Source organism: Zalophus californianus, chromosome 15 (genome assembly GCF_009762305.2).
Source record: "Zalophus californianus isolate mZalCal1 chromosome 15, mZalCal1.pri.v2, whole genome shotgun sequence".
In the NCBI taxonomy this organism is placed as follows: Eukaryota; Metazoa; Chordata; class Mammalia; order Carnivora; family Otariidae; genus Zalophus; species Zalophus californianus.
Window position 1 is genome coordinate 76,501,216 of NC_045609.1, and position 13,822 is coordinate 76,515,037.

The window sequence follows — 13,822 nt, forward strand, 5'->3', positions numbered from 1 at the left end:
ATCCACAAAAATGTCCCCAAGGTTTTTCTTTTTTTAATAACTTTTTCAGGGCCGCCTGGGTGGCTCAGTCGGTTAAGTGTCCGACTCTTGATCTTGGCTTAGCTCTTGATCTCACAGTCGTGAGTTCCAGCCCCACGTCGGGGCTACACGTGCAGCCTACTTAAAAAAATAAACAAAATAATTTTTCCGGTCAGCCGTCCCCAGTATGCCAGCTTCTGGTCCTCAAGACTTATCACCTCAGGGCTGGCTCAGCTCTGAAACCTGCCAGTGGCTGGAAGAGAGGGAAGCTCCTAGTCTTTGTTTCTTTTCATTTTTTTATTTTATTTTATTTTATTTTAAAGATTTTATTTATTTATTTGAGAGAGAGAGAATGAGAGATAGAGAGCACGAGAGGGAAGAGGGTCAGAGGGAGAAGCAGACTCCCTGCTGAGCAGGGAGCCCGATGTGGGACTCGATCCCGGGACTCCAGGATCATGACCTGAGCCGAAGGCAGTCGCTTAACCAACTGAGCCACCCAGGCGCCCATCATTTTTTTATTTTTTAAAAGATTTTATTTATTTATTTGACAGAGACACAGCGAGAGAGGGAAACACAAGCAGGGGGAATGGGAGAGGGAGAAGCGGGCCTCCCGCCGAGCAGGGAGCCCAATGTGGGGCTCGATCCCAGCACCCTGGGATCATGACCTGAGCCGAAGGCAGACGCTTAACTACTGAGCCATCCAGGCGCCCCGTTTAAACAAGGGAACAAATGCCCTCCCACAGTCCTCCTAACAGACCTCCCCTTACATTTCAGGGACCAGAACTGGGTCACCAGCCCCCTCCTAAACCAATCACGCCCAGGGGAAATGAGATCTGTCTGGCTGGATTACACCTGTCACAGCTCAACCCCAGAGGCCAAGGGAGAGACTCGTCTGGAACTGGAGTAAGTCAGCAAGAAGGGTAAAGGGCCTGCCACTTGACATGATGAGCCCCTTGAGGATCAGAGGAAGGAGCTAGAGCCCAGAGTGGTTAAGTCCCTCATCCAAGGCCACATGTGACTTTGCAGAAGGGCCAGGGTGAAAACACGGCCACCGGCTCAAGGAGCATTACCCGCTTCACCACGGTGCTTCTCAACTAACTCTAGCTCACTCTAAGCCCCCAGAGGGCAGACACCCCATTCCCGGGACTCCCTGAGCTGGGCCAAAGGCATGATATGGACAGATTCAACACTGTTACAGAAGAGAGCCCCCAATGTACCCAAATGTGCCTGACGCACCTAGAAAGAGCTTGGCAGGCAAGTCAGCAGGAACGCAGAGCCTGACAAACAGCATCTCTAAAGCTGCCTGGACAGCCGCCAAGCCGTCTCACTCCCCAGGGCTGACCTCATACTTCTGAAGATCCTCAAGATGCCTGAGGTCTGTGCGTTGCCTCCCAAGCTGCAGGCTGGGAGCCATGCAGAGAGGTGGGAATGCAGAATCCAAGCAGCCCACCCCACCACCCACCCCTCCTGCCAGAGCCTCCTGCCTGTGCCGTGCAGGCCCCATTCCAGAAGAAACTGAGCAACACCCTCCATCCTCCCAGATGAGGCCTGTCCCAACCGGTCTTCCTGCCTCCACCAATCGGAGGGGATGCCTTGAAGAAATTCTCACACTCTGGCTATTCCTGTCTGTTTTTGCTCCAGACTTCTGGAAGGGGAACGAAAAGCGGGCAGACCTCATCAAGGTGCTAAGAATATCTCTGAAGTCAGTTCCACCACCTCAAAGAGAGTTGGAGAGCTCAGGGCCCGGCTGAGGCCTGCGCTTAGTGGTAACAGGAATTGTTTACTAAACCCAGAACTGGATCAGGCCTTTCCGTGGTAACTAACAGCAAGGGCTCCCAGGCCACTGAGGCCACACGTGCCGGGTGTGGGGGTGGGGGGTTAAGCCCCTTCATGCCCTCTGCCTCCACGTCCAGACATTCTTCCCAGATCAAACAACCTACTGTGCGCCAAGGCCCATATCAGGTAAGGTGAGCAGCCTGGGGAAAGGGCAGGTAGCCAGCCCTCCGGGACACATGAGCTCCCTTCCGAAACCTCCTTGCAACCCACCCGCTCAGCCTGCAGCTACAGAGCAAGGCATTTGTCCTTACCCATGTTCACTGAAAAGTTTTAATTCCCCTTGTAAACAAAACAAAACAAAAAAACCCCACAAGGGCTAAAAATCGTGTGATGTGGGAGAGGAAAGGTGTCACTTACTTGCCACGCTCTCTTTGGCCTGACCCAGGGGAAGCCGGCCCAGCGGCTCGCAGTTTTAAACTTTCCTTTCCTTCCACAAGTTTTTCTCAGAACAGTGGCTCCCACTCCTCAGAGCTGAAAAGTCTGCATACCTTGAAAGTATGCGAGCTGCAGGGCCATGCGAACAGACTGGAATTTTCCATTTATAGAATAATAATCTTCATACCACTCTAGGGGCCGGTGCTCTTGTGGTCAGAGCTCAGAGCTCAGTGTCAGCAAACCTGCTACGCTTCTGTGGGCTCTTTTATTTATTTTTGGTGGGAGAGGGGGAGAAAAAAAAAAAAGGAATGACTTTTTAACTTGAGTGCCAACACAAACTTGAAAAAGGAACTGCGTTGGCAAGTGCAGAATATGACTGCCTGGTTTCATGACTTAAATCAACCGTTAGGGAGCAGGAGGTGAAGAAGAGGCTGAGAAACAGATCTTCAACCCTTCATGCAGACAGGTGGCTAGAAAAGGCATCATGTTACTGCCCCAAGTCCTTCCCTGTGCCCGCCACCTGGCTTCTGGACTGCTCCCCGAGGGTAGGGTCCAAGCAAAGGGCACAAGGCCCCATCTCATATCTCTTCTTCATGTCCCCTGTGTTCCACACTCGATTTCTGCTGATGCACACACAGACTTATAGTCTGAAATACCTTCGGGGTCCATGTGTAACGGCAAGGCCACCAAGCCATTTGTGAAGGGGCCTGAGTTCTAGTTCTGGCTGTGACATATTCACCGTGTGACCTTGAAGAAATCCTCTTCTCTGCGTCTCCTTTTCTTCATCTGTAAAGTAAGGTTGGATTGAATGATCCCAAAGGTCCCTTCCACTGCTGGCAGTCTGACTTCCTCGTTCATTCTAAAGTAAACCGGTGCCAGCATGAGGTTCTGGGCAGCCCCTACTGGGCCATTCTAAACCTGCCGGACACAGCCAGACCCAGAAGCATAGCCTCCTGCCTAATGAGGGCTGTCAGCACCAGCTGCCCCCGACCCGTTTCCGTAGCCAGAGCACACAGCCAGAGTGGGGAAGCAAAGTCCTGACCTGCCCACCTTGCCTGCCAGCCCAGCCACTAGAGGAGGCATTTTCCCAGTCCCATAGAACCCTAAAGAATCCTTCGCAGTACCTAAAACCTTTCCTACTTTCCATTTTTTTAAAAGGTGTCCCTTCTCCCAGGAAGGGCACGACCACCTCCCACCCTCCTAATCAAAAATCTTCCATTTTCCATTGTTTTTACAAAAATATTTGACTCATTTTAAAGTACTAAATAGTAACGCTGAATGTGCTTTATTTTTTTCAAGCTGCACATACAGCCCATTTTTTATACAGCCCCCCCCCCCGCCGGGGGAGGGGGTGAGAGCTTCACACACACACCAATCACTGTCCCAGGGTGGAAGATTTTCTGGCCCAGCCCACATCCCTACCTAAGTCACCCGCTAATGGCCACCCAGTCTCTGAACACCTGTTGGGAGTCTGCAGCGTGCTGTAGGAAAGTCCTGATGCTTCCACTACTTACTACAAGAACCATAACCTCTCTACAACCTCAGAGATTCGTGCGAAGATTTCAGCCAGCTGAAAGCTCTCCAAAGCACCGTGCAAACGGAAGTTACTCGATTGTTGGGGCAGCTCTGTCTTGACGACTGCAATCTCAGAGCGCGCCAAATCCTGCCTCCCCACAGCTTGTCCTGCTGATGCTGGTGAGCGGGGAGAGGGGGCTTCTCGGAAGGCTGACCTGGGGCATTCAAGGCTGGGAGGAGGGTGTGCGAACCTTGGGGCGTTCCCCCATCCCCACGCCTACCCGTGCTCTCCGTGAGTCTCGCCACCCGACCGAGGGAGACCCAGGCCTGGTCACCTGCTCCAAACTCAAAGCACAGCGCTCAGGCTAAGGCCGTCCCCAGCAGCAGCCCCTCCCCTCCCTTCCCCTCGTCTCCCCCTACTTCGCCCTCCCCTCCCAGCAGCACAGGCAGGGCACGCCCCCTCCCCCAGATTTACCAATCGGCGTCCCGAGCGGCGCCCGTGGCTCAGGGGGCTCTGGTCAGCAGCCAATTAGCGCCCGGGCCCAAGGCGGCGCTTCCCCCGCCCCCTTGCAGAATGAAAGCCGCCCGCAGCTGGCGAGGCTGGCGCAGCGCGTGGGGCGCGGGAGCCGCGCGGGCCGGAGCGGAGCGCGCGCACTGCCCGCCCGCCCCCGGCGCGCCCGCCTCCGCTCCGCCTCCGTCCGAGGCGCGGGCAAGGAGGCTGGGGCGGGGTAGCGCAGGGGGCAGGGCCGCGGCGGCGAGGCCGAGCTTGGGGGGGTGGGGGGGGTGGACGGGGAGGAGCGGGACCCGATAAAAGGCTGCGAGGCGGCCCCACCCCGCGGCAGGCCGGCGGGCAGGCTCGGCGCTTCCCTTCCGTCCGGCCCGCGCCGGCGGCGGGGAGGCGGCGCGCGCGGCCCGCAGCCCGCCCATGGAGGCTTTCCCCTGGGCGCCACGCTCGCCCAGCCGCGGCCGCGCTCCCCCGCCCATGGCGCTCGTGCCCAGCGCCCGCTACGTGAGCGCCCAGGGCCCGGCGCACCCTCAGCCCTTCAGCTCGTGGAACGACTACCTGGGGCTCGCCACGCTCATCACCAAGGCGGTGGACGGGGAGCCGCGCTTTGGCTGCGCCCGCGGCGGCGGCGGCGGCGGCACCTCCCCGCCCTCCTCTTCCTCCTCGTCCTGCTGTTCCCCCCACGCAGGGACCGGGCCCGGGGCGCTGGGGCCGGCGCTGGGGCCGGCCGACTACGACGACGACGACGACGACAGCGACGAGCCAGGGTCCCGGGGCCGCTACCTGGGCGGCGCGCTGGAGCTGCGCGCGCTGGAGCTGTGCGCGGGCCCCGCCGAGGCCGGGCTGTTGGAGGAGCGCTTCGCCGAGCTGAGCCCGTTCGCCGGTCGCGCCGCCGCCGTGCTGCTGGGCTGCGCGCCCGCCGCTGCACCCACTATCGCCGCCGAGGTGGCGCCGCGCGAGGAGCGGGCCCCGGCGTGGGCGGCCGAGCCCCGGCTGCACGCCGCCTCCGGGGCGGCCGCCGCCCGACTGCTCAAGCCCGAGCTGCAGGTGTGCGTGTTCTGCCGGAACAACAAGGAGGCGGTGGCGCTCTACACCACCCACATCCTGAAGGGACCCGACGGGCGAGTGCTGTGCCCGGTGCTGCGCCGCTACACGTGTCCCCTGTGCGGCGCCAGCGGCGACAACGCGCACACGATCAAGTACTGCCCGCTCTCCAAAGTGCCGCCGCCGCCGCCCGCCGCCCGCCCGCCGCCGCGCAGCGCCAGGGACTGCCAGGCCGGGAAGAAGCTGCGCTGAGGGCCTGGGCTTCGGTCTGCTGCCACCTGACGCCACCAGGGTCACCGCCTGCCCGCGCTCTCATTTTCGGCTTACGCACCATCTTTTCCTCGCTGTTGGAGAGGCGTGGAGGTCGGCAGTTGAAACTCAACTTGGGAAGTCGTTTTTGTTTTTTTTCTTCCCCAAAGCAAGCCGAACGTATGGAGTACTTTTCTGTCGAAGAGCGGTTGAGACTAGACGCTAAAATCTTGATTTCTCTCTGGCTTGTAGTTTGTGCACATCCGGACGGTGAAGGCTGGGTGTGTATTCCACTACCTGAAATATGGCAACTTAATTGCGCTGTTTATTTACTGTATACGTCTATTTTAGATGCGCATCAGTATGAATTGTTTCAATCTAATCTCGGATGTTTAATTTTATGGAGGCACTTTACTAGGTCTAGAATATTTTTTTAAAAGCCTCATAACTGAAAACTGGCGATTTTATGGAATGTCGGCAAAATGACTATTTTATTGTTTGGAAACAATATTTCTTAGTTGTCCTTAATCAGTTACTCTAATTCCAGGTGAAGCACGCCCCTGGCGGCATCACCGTTTTGAAAAAGTGAAGGTTTAGTAAACTTTCCAGTATTAATCTGTGTGGGTAGTCCCTCCTTGTGGCTTGTTTCAGTCTTGGCTGGAGGTGTAAAAATGCACAATCTGTAGCAGGTAGAACACAGCTCCTTATCCTTTTATGTACCAGATCTTTTTATTACTAAACTAGCAACTAGCATTTCCACCCTGAAAAATTGTGCCAAGTTATAATCCTATTGTGTATACACTTGGAAATTGGTGCTGTTTAAAAACTTGTGTATTTATACAGTTAACAGTATATGAATTCATTTATCTTGCCTATTTGCTACTTGGCCTTTTGTCCATGCACCCACCTCCCCGTTTCCATTTCTTTAAAAACATCTGTAACATTAAGATCAAAAGGGAGCAGTATTAATTCACCCTGCTCAATTTCAGAGTTCCCAAATAGTAGAAAGCTCATTCCAGCTGTTGTCTCCCAAACTGAATGGAAGATGCAATCCTTGAGCTCCGGAAGACTAATGTAATAGCCTGTGTTCAAGAAGATTCCACTATGGGCTGTGTCTGGCTTGAGGCCCAGGCAGGCCTCAAACCAGAATAAGCACTGAAGGAATTATGGAGTAGGGGTGGAAGACAAGGAACACAGCCTCCCCCGTGCTCCCTTTTTCCCTGGAAGACCCTGGTCTGTTTCTGGAATCCCACCACTTACCCACAAAGGAGACTGACCCTATCCTTAGGCCAACTTTAGCTCCCACCCTCATTTATAGCCATGCCAGATGCCACACCATGGCTTGTAGCTACCTACCATCAGGACAGATAAGAGGAAGCAAAAATGGAAGTGAATTAGAATAAGTGTACAAAATACATCACTATCTGAAAATCGCAGCAGATTTAGTCGTATCTGCTTAAATCCAAGTAGAGTTCGGCTCCTTTATTAGACATTAGACTGCTTTTATATCAAACAGCTAACTTCCTCCACAGCAAAATGGCTTGAGCACTCCTTCGAGGGTATTAACAGACGCTGAGGTAAATAATACTGGAAGGTTGTGAGCCTTTTTGGTCAAAGGAAGGGGGGGGTCAGAACAAGGCGGGGAGGTGGAGGCAAACAGTATGTTGGCCAAGAGAAATCCATTCCCGCTAGTCCAGCCCCAGAACACAGAACTTTAGATGTGACTAGTCTTATACTCAAGGACCTTAATAAAACCATGTGATTATTCTTTTGTTGTGCTAGAAAATACACATTTAATTTTGGTCTCAGTAGATGAATAGAATTCCTGTTACCTCTCCTACTGCCGTTCTACCTTTTCAAAGAGCACTAGTCTTTCTCCAGCGCAGAAGGACTAGGCAGGCAACTACTTTGTATTTTCAAAAGACACTATTTCTAAGTGTCAAGCACTTGGCTTTGACATGTTCAATATGAGAACCCCTCAGTGATGAGATGCGCCTCATACGAATTTGATATTGACACCATCAGTTTTAATGGCAAACATCATGTCCATTCATTTAAAACACTATCAGCCCCCCTCAAATTTGCCCCCTTTCCAGCTAACATTAAAACAAACACTGGGAAGTTAGAGCATGCACAGAGAATATTACTACAGTTAATCTTCTAGAGATCTCTTAGGAAAAGTATACTAACCACACTAAGGCACTTAAGAGGACCAAGCATAGAACTCTGAATCTAAAACTTTAAGTACTTGCAAAATTAAATTTAGGGTGTGGGGCACCTGGCTGGCTCAGTGATAGAGCATGGCACTCTTAATCTTGGGAGTTGTAAATCTGAGCCCCACTTTGGCAAGTAGAGTTTACTTAAAAATTTAGGGTAAAAGAAACCTAATTTTTTAAAGTTTAAAGAAATACATAAAATAATAGTGTGACAAAGTTATCTTGTTTTTATAAGAATATGCCTGTATATTTGGCTAAAAACAAAACAATGCATGGAATCCTCAAAAGCGCTTTACCAGTTCTGCAGGCAGATTGCCTTACCTTGCTGGTCCTTTTCTGTAGACACATTTGCAGGGAGTGGCTTTTTATTTCTTTGGATTTTAATTTTCCTATGCGGTCTTTTTTGGAAGCTGTAGAATGAACTGTGATTACAACTTTCGGCCTAAATTTTAAGTAAGCCAAAATTATTTTAAAATTATACTACAAATATGTCTACCTCAAGGGAAAGGACAGGAAAGTTTCAGTGTTGGTCCTCACCTTCTCGTCTGTGCTTAACCACATGAGGAACATTCCTGCATTCCTTCCGGTGTCCCAATTATCTAGGTCAATTAGACTTAGTAAAATTAGAAATGAATCTACAGTCAAAATGTCTTTGGTAAAAAAAAAAAAAAAACAGGTAAAGCACATAAAAGCATGCCAACACACAGATTCCCACCTCTTCCTGGAAGCCGGTAAGGACAACGAGGGGGATGTAGAGTCTCTTCTGGGCCACTGTCTCCACCCTCAGATGCACACGTATGAGCGGCGTGGTGTTCTTGTGTAAAAATGCAGAAGCCACTGGGAGCATGAAGACATTCCACACACAGGGAGGAGGTTGGATGTCCAGCTTTCCTGACACCTGTGCGTACTGGGGGTGCAGGGGAGGCTGTGAGGCCCTGAGCAGAACCGAGTAGGACCAGGAAGCAGCAGCAGACTCCTGCCCCTACCCTGTGCTTGGGATTTCAACTCCTAGGGCAAAGGACTTGGGGGCACAGTATTTATCTGGGAAAGGGTTCCGGCAGGAAGGGCGGGTTTGCAGACCAGCCCAACCATCAGACATGCATCCATAACTCATGTAAATAAATCAGCTTAAGTGAATGGTCCCCCGGCGCCAGTCAGTGCTGTCACAGGTACAGTCCTGTTCTAATGATTGGGGTTACCGCCCCAAGTTCATTAATTTGTTAAAAAGAGCACGTCCTCTCCCCAAAGACCTTTTAAAATTTCCACTTGTTTGAACTACTAGATATTAAGGAAATTAAATGTTGAAAAAAAGTCATTTCCATCACCGCTAACATCAAACAGAAAAGGCTGCATCTGATCATTTTAAAAAAAGCATCAATACTCCCTCTTCTGGCCGCCTTATAGCTGTACCAACAGGAATTCTCACCACCCACCCAATACTGGAAATAATTTGCGTGTCTGTAGCCACTATCAATTTGCTACTAATATTCTCTGAAATTATATTTTTTCTAATTTCAGGGGAATACCCAAAATAGTAAGCCACCCACCTACCCAGACCCCATGCATACAAGCTCACAGAGAGGACAGCATTATAAGGAAACTAAGGGGGGGGTTCCTTAATTAAGGAAGGAAACATCCTAGCCATGTTGGCTTTCTATTTGAGTTATTTTCTTTGATCCTAAACAAACATTTAATGGCAACAAAAAAACCCCTCAAAACAAACAACTAGATTTACAAACTCACCATAGTAAGTAAACCACTTTGTAACTACAAATCAACACTAAAACAAATTCTGTAAGTATTTTATTTATCATTGAAGAAAAAACACAGCAGCAAGTTCTGTGTTGGCTTCAATAAGACCAAATAGTTAATCTTTGACATTGCTACGACACTCCAAAATTGAAGTCAACACAGTCATTACTACAAATTACTTGTTGAAAGAATCTATCCTGAAGAGAAAGAAAATTAGGAAAAAGAATTTAAACAATTCCTCCAAACCACACATTTATAAATATTGTCATATTTAAAATGCTTGAAAGGCATGAATTCTCCATTAATGGAAAAGCAGTTTCCTATTGGCAACAGAAAAAACTCAGCAATAGTTTACCAAATGCTTTAAAATTTAAAAGCCGTAACTGATTTGGATTCACACTTGAGCAGTATTCTTGTCATTACAATAATGACTGCAAATTGCTTTATACTCACCTCTCAAGTAAAAGCTACAGAAAATCCCACTGTATCCAATGTTTGTAATGTTTACTGCACTTACAGTGAACCTAAAAACTTTCTAAATGTAGTTAATATAGTAAATACCTCAAAATACCTAGAGGTATGTCTCAACCGCTAATGGTGTGGAAGTCGTTTCAGCCCCTGCTTTTGAAGAGTCTTCAAATACATTTTCTCTAACAGAATCATACCTCATTCCAAATTAATATAGTATTTCAAAAACAAAAGAAAAAGATCAGTTCTATACCAAGATACAGGTGTTACTCCATACCTGACAGGTTCACATTTTCAATTTATTTTTTAGTTTTTCTTTTTTGTAAACAAACGATTGATGAAATAATGCAACACCTTAAATTCCAGAAAACGGCCTGCCTGTCCAACCTCCTGTGGACACGGTGCACAATCAATCTATTATAGAGGATTAATACAAGTTCATGCTTTTTGTTATGAGACAACATTAAAGAATCCAATTTAGACTGGTTGAAGCACAGTATAATAATCCTTGAATGTGATCAAACCTATGTGAGACATGAGTTTGAATCCATTATCTTGAGATTTAACGTCGTACCGTGGTCCATCCATCTTCATCCGTCTCGTTTTTAGTACGACGAAGAGATTCCCTATCTTTCTCAGCTCTCCATGAGGCCTTCTCTTTTTCACCTTCTCTTTCCCTGTCTCGGTCTCTTTCTCGGTCTCTTGAAAGAGCTGGGGGAGGAACACGACGAGGGGCTTCCCGCTCTTCTGCCCGCTCATCTTTCCTGTCATCAGCACGCCTCCAAGAACTTGCTAAAAAGTTTAATTAAAAGAAAAAGAGAGTAAGTCTGTACCATATTGTACTGGCTCAGACTAAACAGAACTTCAGCAAAAAGAATGCCTCTAAATACTCAGAAATCCCGTACTATAAAAGTAACAATATAGGATCCCCATTAAAAAAAAAAAAAATCAATAAAATCTAAATATATTTTAATCAATTTCTGGCAAATCCTTCAAAACAACATACAGACAAGAGATATAACTTAAGGGGCGCCTGGGGTGGCTCAGTCGTTAAGCGTCTGCCTTCGGCTCAGGTCATGATCCCAGGGTCCTGGGATCAAGCCCCGCATTGGGTTCCCTGCTCCGCGGGAAGCCTGCTTCTCCCTCCCCCGCTCCCCCTGCTTGTGTTCCCTCTCTCATTGTGTCTCTCTGTCAAATAAATAAAATCTTTAAAAAAAAAAAAAAGATATTATTCAAATTTGCCAAGAAGAAACCATTGGCCTGGGAAGTGTCCTGATTGTCACAATAATTTTAAGACAAGGTGACAAAAATCTCAATGAAATTTTTAAAATAAAACTTCTGGCTCTTGAAGAAATCGTAACAGCAAAATGGCCATAAGCATACTTTACAGGTTAATATAAGAAAAACCCTTGCAATCCCGTTGTACAAATGAAAAACGTTCATGAGGCAACTACTTAAGTGCAATGGCCATTTTCAGCATTACAAGTTTTTTGTGTTTTATTTTTTTAACTAAAGTTTCAACTATCACAATTTCAGGGTAAGAATATTTTACACTTTGTGCTTATCTACCAAAATCTTACTTTTAAACAACTGACAAAATGTTTCCTAGTTGCATGAACTTCTAAAGCAATATATATTACTTACCATCCAATTAGCCTACTACTATACTTTCAATTTAGGTATGAGCTACTTTAGAGTGACTACTAAGTTTATGAGAACTGTGAATTTTTTTAAAAAATTTATTATTTGAGAGGGAGAGAGCAAGCGAGCTGCAGTGGGGGAGGGAATATCAAGCAGACTCCCTGCTGAGCACAGAGCCCCATGTGAGGCTTGATCTCACAACCCCGAGATCATGACCTGAGCCAAAATCAAGTCGGATGCTTAACCGACTGAGCTACCCAAGCACCCTGAGAACTGTGAATTCTAAACTGAATATTCACTCTTATTTTTGATGTTTGTAAGAATGGATAAGGTAATAAAACCCCACATTTCCTCAAAGATTATGGTTTTCCAATAGTTCAGCAACATGCAGACCATCCATACCTTCTTCACGTTCTGATCTAAGAGGAGGTCCTCTTCGGTCTCTGTCATCTCGCCTTTCCCTTAGATCACGGCGATCATCTCTCTCTCGACGACGGTCATCTCGATCCCTATCTTCACGGCGATTTGAATCTCTCCAGCTTGAAGATTCTTCCGCTGGTCCTCTTCTCCAGCCTCCTTCATCCCTGGAACCATTCAAAATGACATGTTGAAGTTCTGTCTTTAAGATTCCAGAGAGCACATTCAAGTTGATGTTCACAGAGTTTACAAATGTAACAGGGACGACCTTTAAATTTCTGACTTGATCACAATCTGATACCTCAGGTATAGAGGTCGAATGAGAACGTCTGGACCTGTGCTGTCCAACATAGCAACCACTACTCGTATGCGGCTACTTAAATACAAATTAACTGAAACAGAATCAAGACGTTCTGTCAATAGCACTAACCACACTCCAAATGTTCAACAGCCAAATGTGCTTGCTGGCTACCATACTGGGCAATGCAGGTACAGGATGCTCTCATCCCTGCAGAAAACTGTATTAAATGGTGGGCTAGATTCATCAGCATAAAGCCACTCAGGCCAGAAGCAGCAAGTTAGAACTGTTACCGCTAATAAAAGTCAAGGGGCTTTTGATAGGGCTGTAAAATTGAGTAACTGAACCACAGGGGAAAGGCAATGGGCTGGCAAAGATACCTGTATAACTAGAGAGCCCTACCACCCAGTGTCAGCCTCAACTTTATTAAGAGGGGACATTCAATTGAGGCACGAGGCACACCATTTCTCAAAGAGAATTTAAGAGAACCCTAACTGTAACTCCACCAAGAGTTCCAAAGCAAACCTAGGCCGTCTGAAGCGGTCCTCTCGATCCCCATCTCGCTCTCTGTCCCGCTCTCGCTCTCTCTCTCGGTCTCGTTCTTTCTCTGGGTCCTTGTCGTTTTCGTCACGATCTTGGTTTTCTCTCTCTCTCTCTTTTTCCCTATCCCATTCACGTTCTTCTGATGGTCTTGATTCTCGAGGTGGACCCCAACTCTCTTCTCTGGCTTTTTCTTTCTCTCTCCATCCACCTGTTTTTTTATTTAAAAAAAAAAAGGCAAAAAAATTTTTATACTCAAGAAACAGAGATTAGTAACAATGAATAGAGATCTGAATGTTGACATTAATACCACCACTGTAAGTGCTAACTTAAGACACTCCAACCTCATTTAAAAGAAAACTGAAGTTATTTATCTTATTTTACAGAATCACCACCTCCTATTTATGACGGACTACCTATCACTGTTTTTCTAACATAAAGGGAGGAGAGAACATGTAAGATAACGGAAATTTATATAGTCTGGGTTGAGTGTTCCATATGCTGAGATTTCAGATGTAAAAATCTGTTCTGATGGTAAGGTAAACAGACAACTCATTTTAAGCAAAAAACTTAAAAGAGTCAGGGGTAGGAGCCAGATCTCTGAGAGAGAGCCCCAGTTATAATTTCATTCGTATCTTTCATTTTCAAAAACCTTTATTACCAAAAACTTTCTTTTCGTATTCTTGCCCTCCACCATTTACCATCCATGCAATCATGGAACAAAGATAAGTCCTTCAACCAGTATCTCACACTTAGCCATGGGATGCCCAAATCAATAAATGTCATATATATGCACAAAGAGGCCAAAGGGAACAGATTTAAATGAAAAATCTATTATGGGGCGCCTGGGTGGCTCAGTCGTTGAGCGTCTGCCTTCGGCTCAGATCATGATCCCAGGGTCCTGGGATCGAGCCCCACATCAGGCTCCCTGCTCAGCAGGAAGCCTGC

At 47.9% G+C, this 13,822-nt stretch overlaps 2 protein-coding genes across 2 annotated transcripts in view; one reads left to right on the plus strand and one right to left on the minus strand.

The window, feature by feature from the left end:
- Positions 1 to 4,565: 4,565 nt before the first annotated feature.
- Positions 4,566 to 7,309, plus strand: NANOS1 (nanos C2HC-type zinc finger 1). Its single transcript, XM_027596241.1, has one exon. The coding sequence runs from the start codon at positions 4,670 to 4,672 to the stop codon at positions 5,543 to 5,545; it is 876 nt and encodes a 291-aa protein (XP_027452042.1). The 5' UTR covers positions 4,566 to 4,669; the 3' UTR covers positions 5,546 to 7,309.
- Positions 7,310 to 9,546: 2,237 nt separating this feature from the next.
- The window catches only part of EIF3A (eukaryotic translation initiation factor 3 subunit A), a 34,695-nt gene continuing 30,419 nt past the window's right edge, over positions 9,547 to 13,822 (minus strand). The window contains exons 20-22 of the mRNA XM_027594459.2: positions 12,860 to 13,085; positions 12,022 to 12,203; positions 9,547 to 10,770 (exon numbers count right to left, since the gene is read on the minus strand). Coding sequence (XP_027450260.1) covers positions 10,541 to 10,770; positions 12,022 to 12,203; positions 12,860 to 13,085 — 638 coding nt within the window. The 3' untranslated portion in view covers positions 9,547 to 10,540. The remainder of the gene's footprint in view (positions 10,771 to 12,021; positions 12,204 to 12,859; positions 13,086 to 13,822) is intronic.